The following is a 14,467-nucleotide window of genomic DNA, read 5'->3' as shown; positions in this document are numbered from 1 at the left end:
TGCATGGGTTGGTTCCTGAGCTAGAGTTACTATGGTGTGGTGTGCAGTTGCTGGTGAGAATATGCTTCAGGTTGGCAGGTTGTCTGTGGGCGAGGACTGGCCTGCCACCCAAGGCCTGTGAAAGTGTGGGATCATTGTCCAGGATGGGTTGTAGATCCCTGATGATGCGTTGGAAGGGTTTGAGCTGGGGACTGTATGTGATGGCCAGTGGAGTCCTGTTGGTTTCTTTCTTGGGTTTGTCTTGCAGTAGGAGGCTTCTGGGTACACATCTGGCTCTGTTGATCTGTTTCCTTATTTCCTCGTGTGGGTACTGTAGTCTTGAGAATGCTTGGTGGAGATTTTGTAGGTGTTGGTCTCTGTCTGCGGGGTTAGAGCAGATACGGTTGTACCTCAGTGCTTGGCTGTAGACAATGGATCTTGTGGTGTGCCCGGGATGGAAGCTGGAGGCATGAAGGTAGGCATAGCGGTCGGTAGGTTTTCGGTATAGGGTGGTGTTAATGTGACCACCACTTATTTGCACCGTGGTGTCTAGGAAGTGGACCTCCCGTGTAGATAGGTCCAGGCTGAGGTTGATGGAGGGGTGGAAGCTGTTGAAATCATGGTGGAATTTTTCCAGAGTCTCCTTCCCATGAGTCCAGATGATGAAGATGTCATCAATGTAGCGTAGGTAGAGAAGGGGCGTGAGTGGACGGGAGCTGAGGAAGCCTTGTTCCAGGTCGGCCATAAAAATATTGGCATATTGTGGGGCCATGCGGGTGCCCACTGATCTGGAGATATATATTGTCATTAAATTTGAAATAGTTGTGTGTGAGGATAAAGGCACAGAGCTCAGCAACCAGTTGTGCTGTGGCATCATCAGGGATACTGTTCCTGACAGCTTGTATTCCATCAGTGTGTGGGATGTTTGTGTAGAGAGCCTCTACATCCATGGTGGCTAGGATGGTGTTTTCTGTTAGGTCACCAATGCATTGTAGTTTCCTCAGGAAATCAGTGGTGTCACGGAGATAGCTGGGAGTGCTGGTAACATAGGGTCTGAGTAGAGAGTCCACATATCCAGACAGTCCTTCAGTGAGAGTTCCAATGCCAGAGATGATGGGGCGTCCAGGATTTCCGGGTTTGTGGATCTTGGGTAGTAGATAGAATAACCCTGGTCGGGGTTCTAAGGGTATGTTGATTTGTTCCGGTGTTAGTGTGGGGAGTGTCCTGAGTAGATGGTGCAGTTTCTTAGTGTATTCCTCAGTGGGATCTGAGGGAAGTAGCCTGTAAAATTTGGTATCGGAGAGTTGTCTGGCGGCCTCCTTTTGGTAGTCAGACCTGTTCATGATGACAGCACCTCCTTTATCAGCCTCTTTGATTATAATGTCAGGATGGTTTCTGAGGCTGTGGATGGCATTGCGTTCTGCACGACTTAGGTTGTGAGGCAAGCGATGTTGTTTTTCCACAATTTCTGCCTGTGCACGTCGGCGGAAGCATTCAATGTATAGGTCCAGACTGTCATTTCGACCCTCAGGAGGAGTCCATGTGGAGTTCTTCTTCTTGTGCTGTTGGTGGGAGGGTAACTGTGTATCAGTGCGCTGTTCAGTGTTGTCCTGGAAGTATTCTTTGAGTTGGAGACGGCGAAAGTAGGCTTCCAGATCGCCGCAGAACTGTATCATGTTGGTGGGGGTGGCAGGGCAGAAAGAGAGTCCCCGAGATAGGACAGACTGTTCTTCTGGGCTGAGTGTGTGGCTGGATAGATTGACGATATTGGTGGGTGGGTTAAGCCTATGATGTACACCATAGGGTTCTCCACCACTCCCTCCCTCTACTTTTCTCTTTCTGTTAGTTTCTTTCTGAAGTCTTCAAACCCTTTATTTGCATTAATTTCAGACTAGTGATAGGAGACCCACTGTGAATGAGACAGTACTCAATTAACATGTAAGCAGTTAAATGGCTAAATACTCTTTTCTGACAGAAAACCTGTTTTTCACCTTTCCTGGTGACTAATACCTTGACAGAGACTTTAAGAACATATTTTCAGAATATACGCATAATTCCTTACACAACATGCGTACATGCATTTCACAATGATTTTTATGATGAGTGTGACACTGGCTTTCATATGAGATCTCATGTCATGTAACTCCTCTGCCCCCCCTGCCAGTTAGCATTAAGTTAGCATTAAGAGGTTCTTACGTCACAGATATGCTCTAGGAATTATTTCAGGGAAGTTCTGTGGTGTTATTCAGGATGTTAAACTAGATGATCACAATGGTCCCTTTTGACTTTGGAATCTATGCTTAGGGAGCCTTTCTGTCTTGCCACCAAAAGTCTCTCACCTATGCACTTATCCATTCCCCCATTTTTTCTGAGATACATCTCCTGGATTTTATTTTGTCTAGAAAAACTTCTCTCCCTAGGGAGGATTGATTACTCCATGTGGCTGTTTCATCCTATGTCAAGTGAAAAAAACAGCGAGGTAAACCCTATTTGCAAGGAAGGAAGACTATGAACATTTTTTGGGTGTGAGGGTCCCAGAGTTGTCATTTGATGACATTATTTAAAGAGCCATTTGAACACCTAATTGTGAAAACTAACATGAGATTATTCTCCATGTATGACAGTAGTATATTTCCTAGGTAGGAAAGTTAAGTTCATGGCAGTATGACAAAGAGAGTGGGATATTTAAAATCAGCAAATACTAAAAGCATGACAGCTGTTTTAGTTATAACACATCTTTATAATCGTTAGAGTCAGGAATATATAGTACTTAATGTCAAATAAGTGCTTATAGGAGTACTGTCTAGTGATCAGAATAAGAATTTAGAAATCAGAATTCCTGGATTCTCTTACTGCCACTTTCTCGTTGTATGACTTTTGACAAGTCATTTATGTAAAGTTTTTGTGTCTCACTTTACTACTGTTAATAGTAATATAATAATAATAATTGCTATCTATTATTTTTCTATTATGTATATCACACAGAGGTGTTGTAAGGTTCAATTAATGTTTGTAAAGTCCTTTGAGATCTCAGATGATATATAATTGAAAGTATTCATAGTATATGAAAAATTTTGAATCATAAACATATGTATATTTTCTCTCTCATATTTCAGGTTTTCTACTTGCCTATGGCTCTTTTTATTCCTCCATCAGTATATGCTGTTCATCTCCAGTTTAATCTCCTTTACCAGTTTTGGATACATACAGAGGTAAATCAGGTTTTTAAGTCATACCTAAACAGTTTGCCTGGAGCAGTGTCCTGGAAATCCACTAGCAGCTGATTTATTATGTAAGAAAAATCTTTGTCTGACTTCTTTAAGGAGAAACATCTGTTCATTTTTATTTCTTTTTCAGAATATATATTGCAAAGTTTATAAGAAGCAATGAGGCCAGTTGGTCCCAATTAGATTTAAAAAAAATTAACTGTAAAGAATCAAAACTTTTTACTATTTTAATACTATATTTTCCTATCTCACAACTTATTAAATATATCTGGCTGATATTGAAACTGATTTCATTTCTAAGATACATATTTCAGTAAAAACAGTTAGAAAAACAATACTGCTTAAATATTTAGTTTTGACTTGAAGTCAGATACTGCCTTTCTCAGATCGCATCTAAATTCTCAAATAAAAACACATTCTGCGATTGTCTGATCACCATATTTGTGTCAATGTACTTGCATGTATAAACACATGCACATGTTCATGTGAACTATAGCTATGTTTTACATACTTAAAAAAGGAATAATCCACTGTAATTAGTAAGTAGATTCGCACACTTCTCAGGTAGTTGAAAAGGTCTTGGCTTTAAGCCTTCTCTATCACACTACACCCTAGATGTCTATGACTATCCTGTGTCACATATGTGTAGCACGCTGCCTTGTTGAGCTGTTGATTGTCTCTGCCATCACTAACTTCACTTCTTTGGTTATGCTGGCTTTTGTTGTGCCGTTGTCACTCAGCTTCGGCAATGTTTCACGATCATGTGTAGGATTAACATTAGACTATGTTTACTTGAAGTGCATGAGATGGATCACTGGTAAGTTGTTGCTGTTACATTGTCAGTGGAAAAATATGATATACTATTTCCCTGCTGATGGCTGCCATCATTTCTGTGTGGCAGAAGCATTCTGTGAAGTGCCAGCATTCCATAGACCGGTATTAGTCACATGGCTCAGTACTTGTGGTGCATTTTGTTTCTTAAGCTCTTAAAATGAAATTGAGAGGTCTGTGCATCACTTAAATCCCACTAAGCCCTTAAACCCTTAATAAGATTTAAGAGGGATTTATATGGTGCATTGGCTTTGTGTTGGCGCGCCGCACAGGAGTGAATTTCACTCTTATTTAATAATTAGACCCCTTATTAGTAGATTATTGAGACACTAGAAAATTAGTTAGTCCTTTGGAATAGTCACAGTTCTTTGTTTAAATACTTGGATCTGTTTAATGTATATATTATTGATACTATTAATAACAACAATAATTAATAATAATTAATAACTTGTGTTACATTTCGTTTCAGCTTTGTTCACAGCCCTGTTGTGCTAGGCAATAGACAAACACAGTCCCTGGCCTGAAGACCTTAACAGACAAGACAGAAAAAGGGAGGGGAAAAAATGCAGTAACCAATAGACTATTGTCTCCTTCATTTATAACTATGACGATATTGTCAGGGGCGGCTCTAGATATTTCGCCACCCCAAGCATGGCGGCATGCTGCGGGGGGCGCTCTGCTGGTCGCCGGTCCCGTGGCTTTGGTGGACCTCCCGCAGGTGTGCCTGCGGAGGGTCCGCTGGTCCCGCGGCTCCATCGAAGCCGCGGGACCAGCGGACCCTCCGCAGGCAAGCCACCGAAGGCAGCCTGCCTGCTGCCCTCCCGGTGACTGGCAGAGCGCCCCCTCACGGCTTGCCGTCCCAAGCACGCGCTTGGCATGCTGGGGCCTGGAGCCGCCCCTGGATATTGTTAAGATGTTGCTGTAATTGCTGTGAACACACACTATGGGCATGGTCCTGCAAGGTGCTATTTCTGTGAGGCTTGGAGTGCTCTGAATTCTCCCTGACATTGGCCAGAGCTGAGGGAGCTCTATATGTCTATGCTTGTCTGTGCTAGAGAACTTTGGTCTTGCAAAACACTTATGATGCCAGTTACACCCACAGAATTACTACCAAACTTGCAGAGGTTCAGCCATTGTTGGTACTGCACTGAGCAAAGCTAAACACGATGTCAGCCACTGCTGTGTCAGTCTGCACCATTGCAGTGCTAGTTTAGAGGACAAAGACTGCAGCTGAAACATTTCAGTTGGTTCTCCCGTTGCTATATTATAATGCCGTGCCTGTCTCTGGATCCTCGTGAAGAAACAGAAAGAGAAAAGTATTTTTTGTATTTTGAAAAACAAGAAACTTCACAGGAAAAACATTTAACAAACCATCCCCTAAAATAGAGAAAAATTTGCTCTCTTTCTCAAGCACTGACACCCACATGTGTAATATGCTCCTGGGTGGCAGGACAACATTTGATTGGAGGAAGAGGATTGACCTAGGAAGCCTCTGCAGAGACAATATGAAGGTGTGACAGCCACCTTTGTGTCTGACAAACTGTGGGTTGAACCAGGGATCTCCAGAGCTGAAAACATGAGCTTCTATGGCTTGAACTAAAAGTCCATGGCTCTCCAGGTGAGAGCAGATTTGTATCCTCTGAGGATCAGGCATGGAGTGGGGAGGTCTGAAACACACACCCACCAGTGGCTTACAAAGGCGGAGTACTTGGGGCTACATGCACATATCTTCAACCAGAGCAGACACAACTGGAAGCAATACTGCATTATACCAATGGAGCTGGCAGCCAATTATAAGCAATTAGGAAGGAAATTGTAGCCAATAATTTTTTAAACTATTTGTATTTTACCTGCTATATTGAATTATGTGACAACTGTTATAATAGACTTAACTAGTGATAAATAGTAACTATTAGAGCTGATTTATTTTTATATTTTTGAATTTTTAAATATTTTTTCATAATTTTCATGAATCTTCATGAAAAATTATTGTTGTTTTTTTACCCATTGTAATTATCTTACATAGAATATAATTATATGAGAAGATTTATTATATAGTATGAATTTAGGTCCCGATACTGCAATAAGAACTCTATGAACAGACAGGTGTGTCCTTGCAGAGCCCCATCTCATGGTTTTGCATCTGAATGGTTTTGCATCTGAATGCAGAGCCTGTTGAGAGTACAGGCCTCTCATTACAAAGTCGGGGCCTAATATTGTTGTCAGCTATGGTTCTATAAAGCACCTGCTGCAAGTAGCTGTACTGGAAACTGTGGGGTAAGTAATCCCCATGCAATTCTTCTGCAGTGGTTGGAAGGAGTCTGGTGTGTAGTCACCTGTACACATGAAAGTACAGGTCTAGTGTACTCTTAATACACCAATCCTGTTCCACCAGTGCAAATTATAACAGTTCAGTCAGTTCAATTCTCCAGTGTAGAGCACTTCCCTATCAAGTAGGGTGACCAGACAGCAAATGTGAAAAATCGGGACAGGGGGTGGGGGATAATAGAAAAAAAATAAAAATCGGGACTGTCCCTATAAAATCAGGACAACTGGTCACCCTACTATCAAGTCCAAAGTTTGCTTTTAGAGACATTATGCATAAATGTCTGCAAAGGCAGGATTAGGTCCTAAGTGTGACATGGACAAAAATACTATGAAATCTTAATTTTAAAATTCTTGTTCATGCATATTAGCTGTTTCTCCTTAAGAAAAACAAAATATGTCCAATCTGTTGATACTGTTTTGTTCCACAACATTGAAAGATTAGTTTAGGTTATGCACTAAATGTTAGTACAGGTTGTGCACTAAAGACAAACAATTTCATCTTTAGTCAAACAAACACTCAAAAATCATTTCAGTTTTAATAGGAGAGAGGAAGGAAACTGACTTCTGATGGGAGGTTTTTTTAATAACTTACAAAGGATTAAATGTCTATTTTCAAATTCAGTTATTTAAAAAAAAATAGAGAAGAGATCCTTCTGCACTGAGACTTTGTATGCCACGTTTCAGTCTGGAGCAAATGTTTATAGCTGAAGTACAAACTCCAACGCTTCCCCAAACTTGAACTTAGTGTTTCCATTATTACATCACCTGATAAATGAGGTTTCTGTCAACATCATAACTTTCAACTTTCTCCTTATCTGTAGTACTAGTTTCTGTCCAGCTTTCCCACCAGAAGAGCAAACAGGATCTATTTTATTTTAAATCACGCAGATCATGTATTTCTGTGAAAACAACATATAAAGTCCCGAGGGTTAAAAGTGTCCACTCTTTGCATCCCAATTGGACTAGCTCAGCCCTCCGATTTCCTGTCCATATTCCTCCAACCTAGTAGGTAGGCACTTACATTTGGCCTTTTATCTAAAATACCTACAGTTTTTTAAGCATTATAAATCTGAAGACTATACTAAACTGTTCAGCTAGTTACAATAAAAAAAAACCCTCGTACCAAAATCATAATAGGCTGTTACAATGAATAAAGGATTCTTGCTGTTTATAAAGAAAGGGTGCGGGTGTTACAGTGGCAGAAATGGAGGTAATTTTATTCAGCTGTTGCTCTGTGACAGTTGTGAACTATATATTTGTATTCAATTGTGTAATTCCATTACAAGAATCTCTTTTCAGAGGGTTATCTCTATTGCAAGGTTAAATCACATATGCATACTTATCTGAAATGCTATCAGAAGGTCCCTAAAGAAGGCCTTTGTAAATAGATAGATGGCACTCACATTCCTAGGATTCTTAATAAATCTCATAATAGTGTGTTTAAACCAGTATTCATTAACAGATGTTAAAGACAAATGATGAAAGAGTGAAAATACATTTTTGTAATGTTGCACAAGAATAGGTAAAATGAGTCAAGAAAAAAGAGGGCCCAATCTAGCTCCTTTTAAGTCAATGGAGAAACTCATTCAGTAGGATTAAGATTAATTCCTTAATGAATTGGTAGAGATGCCTATCCAATTAAACCATTCTCTCCTGAAATGAAGAGAGTAAAATGAAATTACCTACCTTGGTCCAAAAGCATTAAAATATAACTTTTCTATAGCCATAAAATGTTTGTCCAGCTACTGAGAGACAGAAATACTTTATTTCAGTTTATTTTCACAGGTGATTCAGAAGGTTCACATTAAACTATATCCTTCCATTATGCCTTTAATTGAGCCAATAAATTAGTCCTGTTTATAACCTGACTGGAATGCAGAAGCTAGTTTCTGTGGGTTTAGCTGTAACTCCATGGATGTCAAATGGTATTTGGAAAGCAGCAACTGAACTAATCCCTGTTAATAGTAATTGTGGTGACACATTATTCTTTGCCTGTTTGATCTTTGACATGCATTAGTTTCTGCTTAATTTGCTAATTTGGGGAAAGATTGTGAGTTGCTCCACACAGCCTAGCATGGAAGTAAAATTGCCTAAGGCCTCTCTTAATCCTCTGTGCTGTCTTCTTGCATCATTGGTTTGCATGAGGGGGAAATGAAAACTTATGGGGCCATTTCTACTAGCTTCAGGTGGGTGGGGAGAGGCCCATGCATGGCAAGGAACTTGACTCTGCCCTGTGCCGGCTGCCATGGAAGGGATGCAATCAGCTACTGGTATTTGCCAGTTGTAAATTAACAGAGAGAATGTTAAGGGGTGACTTGATTACAGTCTGCAAGTATCTACATGGGGAACAAATATTTAATAATGGGTTCATCAGTCTAGCAGAGAAAGGTCTAACACAATCTAATGGCTGGAAGTTGAAGCTAGACATATTCAGAATGGAAATAACAGTGAGAGTAATTAACCATTGGAACAATTTACCAAGGGTAGTGGTGGATTCTCCATCACTGACCATTTTTAAATCAAGATTGGATGTTTTTGTAAATGTGATGTAGGAATTCTTTTGAGGAAGTTCTATGGCCTGTGTTATACAGGAGGCCAAAGAAGATGATCAAAGTAGTCCCTTCTGGTCATGGTATCTGTGAATCGATTAATGACTGCCTGCCTTGGAGCTGATATGATTAAAAATGTAATCATAGACTGATAGAAATTAGAACTGGATTTATCAGTTGAAAATGTTCTGTCAAAACTGTTTTTCACAGGAAAATTGACTAAATTGATTAAACAATTTTATTTTGGCTAAAGTATTTGTTTTCTGCACAAAATTTTCCCTTTTGTTGAAAATGAATACCTGAAAATTGAACTCTTTCAGCCCCAAACTGCAATATTTAGGTCAAAAAAATGTTTTGATTGGAAATGCTGTTGCAGTGCCTCATGGGAGTTGTAGTTGAGGTACCTCATGTCCCCATTGTCCCTGAAGGGCCACACCACCCAACTGGACTATATCTCCTATAATGCACCATTGCCAGGGACTCCCATGAAGCACGACCTCTCCTTTCCAAGAGGGGAGACCATGGTGCTTTACAGAAAATGCAGTTCAGCCAGGGCTTGTAGAGGAGAATTGTAGCATGAAGCACCTAAATTATAACTCCCATAAAGCATCATGGCGCATTTCCAAATGGAAATATTTTGTATTTTGCTGATATTTTCCAGTATGCAAATTTGTGCTGTAAAACTGATTTTTTTTTCAGGTCATCTAGGCCAGTGGTTCTCAAAGCCGGTCCACCGCTTGCTCAGGAAAAGCCCCTGCCGGGTTGAGCCAGTTTTTTTACCTGCCGCGTCCGCAGGTTTGGCCAATCGCGGCTCCCACTGGGTGCGGTTTGCTGCTCCAGGCCAATGGGGGCTGCAGGAAGGGCGACCAGCACATCCCTCAGCCCGCACCGCTTCCTGTAGTCCCCATTGGCTGGAGTGGCGAACCGCAGCCAGTGGGAGCTGCGATCAGCCGAACCTGCGGATGTGGCAGGTAAACAAACCGGCCCAGCCTGGCAGGGGCTTTCCCTGAACAAGCGGTGGACCGGCTTTGAGAACCACTGATCTAGGCCACCTGCCTGGCACTGTAGCATTTTTCTCTACAGTATGTCTTCTAGTGCTTTTCTAGTCTCTAGGGGCCAAATTGTAGCCAGTGTTTGAACCTATGAATCCACTAAAAGAAGTACAGCCAGAGGGAATAGTTATGGCTCCCTTAAAATGTGCAATAGACTATTCCATAGTATTTCTGCATGTGCTCTATTTGGGCAGAGAGGAGATGGTGTGCTAAAGCAGGGCCTGTAGGCATGTTCTGCATGTGCTAAAGTTGTATGCCTCCTGAGTAACTCGAGCCCCATGTCCCATGCTGATTATCCTAGCTCTGAATAGTACATAACTTGTTTGAGTTCAGGTGCACAACTGTGGCGAAATCCTGAAGTTCTTGCATGGGTAAACTCTCATTTGAGTCTGAAATGAAAAGAAACTAGGGCCAGATTCAGAAATACACCTCTACCTCGATATAACGCTGTCCTTGGGAGCCAAAAAATCTTACCGCGTTATAGGTGAAACCATGTTATATTGAACTTGCTTTGATCCACCAGAGTGCGCAGCCTGCCCCCCAGAGCACTGCTTTACCATGTTATCTCCAAATTCTTATTATATCGGGTGGCCTTATATCGAGGTAGCTGTGTACTTTCTTACAGTTCTAAATCCAAAATAAATTACAATATATGGTCAACAACCCCCCCCCCCCCAGATCATAAGTAAAATACACACTGCTAGATAAAGGAAATACAATCTTACATCAAACAACCCAGTAGTTAGCACGTAATTGCTGAAAGTTTGTGTGTGTTTGTGTGTGTGTGTGAGAGAGAGAGAGAGGTGTATGTTTAAGGCAAGCAGACACTGGTTATGATATCTCAGGAAACCTATTTGGGACACAGATCTAATGGTCAACACAGAAAAGAATCATAACATCTGACTTGGAAGTCAGCAATAGCATATGGAAAAACAGTAACAAAACATCGGATATTAGAAAAATTACTCATTTATTGATCCCTAGATCCCAGTCAATGCGATCACTTAAAAATTTCTTTGTGAATTTTATTTTTCATATGTATACATTCCTTATCCACTGTGTCTGTGATACTCCCACTGAAGTCAATGGAAATTTTATATGCAGAATAATTGCACGAACAGACATGTATATAACTAATAATTCATATCTGACAGATTGTTTTAAGTAATCAGTTTCTTAAAGGAATACTGTCAGATCAAATTGATTCAGAAATGCATTTGCTAAATAAAATAAATAAAAACAAAAATTGCTTTGACAAAACATTAGGCTAACACAAATGTTTCAATTTAAAAAAAACTATTTCCTATGAAATAATAATAAAAATTTCCCAGTCATGTTTGCAATCCCAAAACTGAAGTTCCATGCTAATAGGTAAGAATCTGAGGGCATGAACTTGCAAAGGCTTATGCATGTGCCTTAGGACTTGTTCACACATGGAGCTAGTCAGGAATAGCTATCGCACTTTTTATTCACACCCTTCCTTAATCCAAACTAACTTTCAAGTGTAGACAAGTCTTAACTCTATGCACTGTGGTTTATCTCAGTGAAGTTAATGGTACTGCCGACAGTGAGTAAAGTTAAGCGTGCAGAAACCTTCACAGGTTCATGGCCTTCAAGTGGTATTGAATGAAACTGACTGAAAACAAAAGTGAAATTGACGAGGCTGTTTTATTGTGTAAGTTGAGAAATATGCAAAAATAAATAGGACATAAACAGTGAAAAATAGTCTAAAGTAACAATGTGGGTGAGGTAATATCTGTGTAGTTTGAAAGCTTTTCTCTCTCAACAGCTGAAGTTGGTCCAGTAAAAGATACTACCTCAATCACCTTGTCTTTTTAATATCCTGGGACCAACATAGTTACAACAACCCTGCATAAAATAATCTAAAGTGTTATTTGTAAGGACATTTTAGATATCATTGTTAACTTGACAGTTTCCCACTGTCACCTGAAAAGGCCACACATTTTATTATTAGTAAAGAGAATGATAAATTCCAAGGATCAATCTGATAATTTTTGTGTAATTAAGATTGTATAAGAATAAAATTTAGCTACTAATGGGAAATATGGAACTCATGTGGTGAACAGTTAGTAAAGAGAGCTCTCCTTCTTGTCTGGTCTCAATAAGTTAGTTCCTTTAGCATGGGGGAAAGTCCCTGTTTCCCCACAATTCAAGATGTGGGACAAGAAAGTCCTGCAAATAGTGTGCCTAGTTTTGTTTGGTATGCCCAACAGAAACCAGATAAAGGCAAAGAATGTCACTAAGACTGGAATAATTTAATGGTATCTGTCATTTAGAGCCTGAAAACATTGACATTATTATAGTTTGATGTTTAAAGTTGTACCTCTCTCACCCTTATTGATCCAAATGATTTAACTGGGCCTCTTATAAACAGGCCACATCACGCTGTAGTTGCTGTAAATATTTTGGAATTGTATTGTGTTGCGCAATCTTTTAAAACATCAGGAAATTAGTTTAACAAACAAGTGCACATTAAACTAATTACTATTGTGACCTTGGTGCATGGATGAACCACACTGAGAATGCCACACTCAGGACAGACTGCAAGAAATAGTGCAGACAATCCCCCAGACTGGTGGTTTATTCTATAATTAGATTCACCAAGCCAGTAACAAAAGAGATTCTGTAATATTACAGTGGTTAACAAGAAGCTAAACACAGTCTCCTTTAGGCATTCCAGCCATTGGCTCCCATCTAGGCAACCAAGTCTAATATAGTAAGAAGTTATTAAAACCCTGTTCACCGTAAATCAAGTTTTTCCAATCCCGAAGTATCAAGCACATTACTCCCCAGATCATGAATATTTCAGATCTTACCCAAATACACGCTTACAGCCAATCCTTAATAACTAAATCTAAGATTTATGAATAAAAGGAAAAAGAAAGAAGAGAGTTATAAATGGTTAAAAGATCTATCTATCTATCTCTCTATCTATCTATCGATCTATGACTTTCAGTGTTCATAGATCAGGGTTATAGCAATGATGTTATATCTGCTGGCTTGTAAAGTCTCTCTGGAATCAGTTCAATTGGTTATATTACAATAGGCAGTTCCGGTGTAGAGTCTGTTAGAGGTTTTCCATAAGAGTTCCAGGATAGCCTGGGTAACTACCTGAAGACCTCGGTCCTATGAGATCTTCCCTGTTAAAATTTAAGCGCACCTACGATGAAAGGCTCAAGCCTGAGGCTTCTCTTTTACAGTTGAAGCAGACTGGGCTCTGACAGGCCCCTCTACTACATGGGCTTTGATGAAAGTGAGCGGACAGTTTGTGATCTCTTTTCAATGGGCCATTCAAGCTACCAGGATAGTTCACAGGTGGTTTACTATGTGGAAGTACAAGTTTTGAGGAGAGATGAGGACAATAATATTATTATGCCACAAGTCCCATCTAAATGATAATTTCCCCTTTTGATCTCCGAGTCTATAGAATCAATGAAGCATTATAAGATGGGAACAGGATTTAGCATCCACAAACTAATTAGATCACATTCTTAGATTTCTAATAGGATGCAGGTAAGCATAGATGCATTTAGCACTTACTCCTTGATTCTCTACCAATACTGGCAAATGGGTTAAAGATTCTAGGCTACTTAACATGGCTTTGATAACTATCTGCAAGAAATGGCTCTGTTTACCACTGCAATACCCTTTTGATATGTCCTTAAGAATTGCTTACAAGTCACCCAGCTTGCTGATTTTTTAATCCTTGCTGGCCCGGCATCAAATTGCATAAAGAAATGCTAAGCTCACAGAATTAAACTCCAATCCCACTGACATTTTACAATTTTATATTTAGAGACCCCAGCCACATCACACAGTCAGAGCAAATCGACAGCTTATATTTTTAATATGGAAAAAAAGAATTAAAAAACAAAAAAAAACATTTTATGTAAAATATAGTTGTCTGTGTAGGTCCAGACAACACAGACAGGACACTGATGCCTATGCAAACAGGATAAAAAATGATTGCTAGGATATGTCAACAACCAACATTTCAAGAAGCATTTTGGTCTAACTGCTTCAATACAGTAAATCCATCCAAACTAGATGAAAATCCTTGCAACCATTGCTCTTGCCAGCAGGCTGAAAAGAGCAATACTGGCAAAGTGTGTATCACTAAACAGAAATCTTTGGGAATGGGTGGAGAAGGTTGTACCAGGTCCTGTTGCTACTTGGGGGTATGGTGGGAGCTATATGAACATAATTTAAAATAGAATAGCATAACAAGAGATTACAAAAATAAAATGTCCATAAGAAAGTACAATATGTCTCTATTGTAGGAGGCTGCATCTGAACACACTGTTACACCACGAAAAATCTATATTAACTCTAGTTAATTATGACTCTGGACTACATCAGTGTAATTGAGAGCAGAATTTGGCCCAAAGTCCCCGATTCTTCACTTCACCTTGCAATTCAATAGCACTTTTAACCCATTTTGCGTACGTGTAAATGGCTGTACAAGATGCAAAGTGATGAA

The 14,467-nt window shown here is 39.8% G+C and overlaps 1 protein-coding gene across 6 annotated transcripts in view; it reads left to right on the top strand.

The window, feature by feature from the left end:
• AGMO (alkylglycerol monooxygenase) overlaps positions 1 to 14,467 on the top strand; it is a 515,888-nt gene that overhangs the window by 126,298 nt on the left and 375,123 nt on the right. For all 6 annotated transcript variants that reach the window (XR_005593863.1, XR_005593864.1, XM_039523587.1 and 3 more), the window contains exon 5: positions 3,096 to 3,191. Coding sequence is in view for 4 of the 6 variants with exons in the window: in XM_039523587.1 (XP_039379521.1) it covers positions 3,096 to 3,191 (96 nt within the window). In the remaining 2 variants the exon portion in view is untranslated. The remainder of the gene's footprint in view (positions 1 to 3,095; positions 3,192 to 14,467) is intronic.

The sequence above is a fragment of the Mauremys reevesii genome, linkage group 2, assembly GCF_016161935.1.
Source record: "Mauremys reevesii isolate NIE-2019 linkage group 2, ASM1616193v1, whole genome shotgun sequence".
NCBI lineage: Eukaryota > Metazoa > Chordata > Testudines > Geoemydidae > Mauremys > Mauremys reevesii.
The sequence above is the reverse complement of the archived record's forward strand: the minus strand, read 5'-3'. Positions and strand labels throughout refer to the sequence as shown.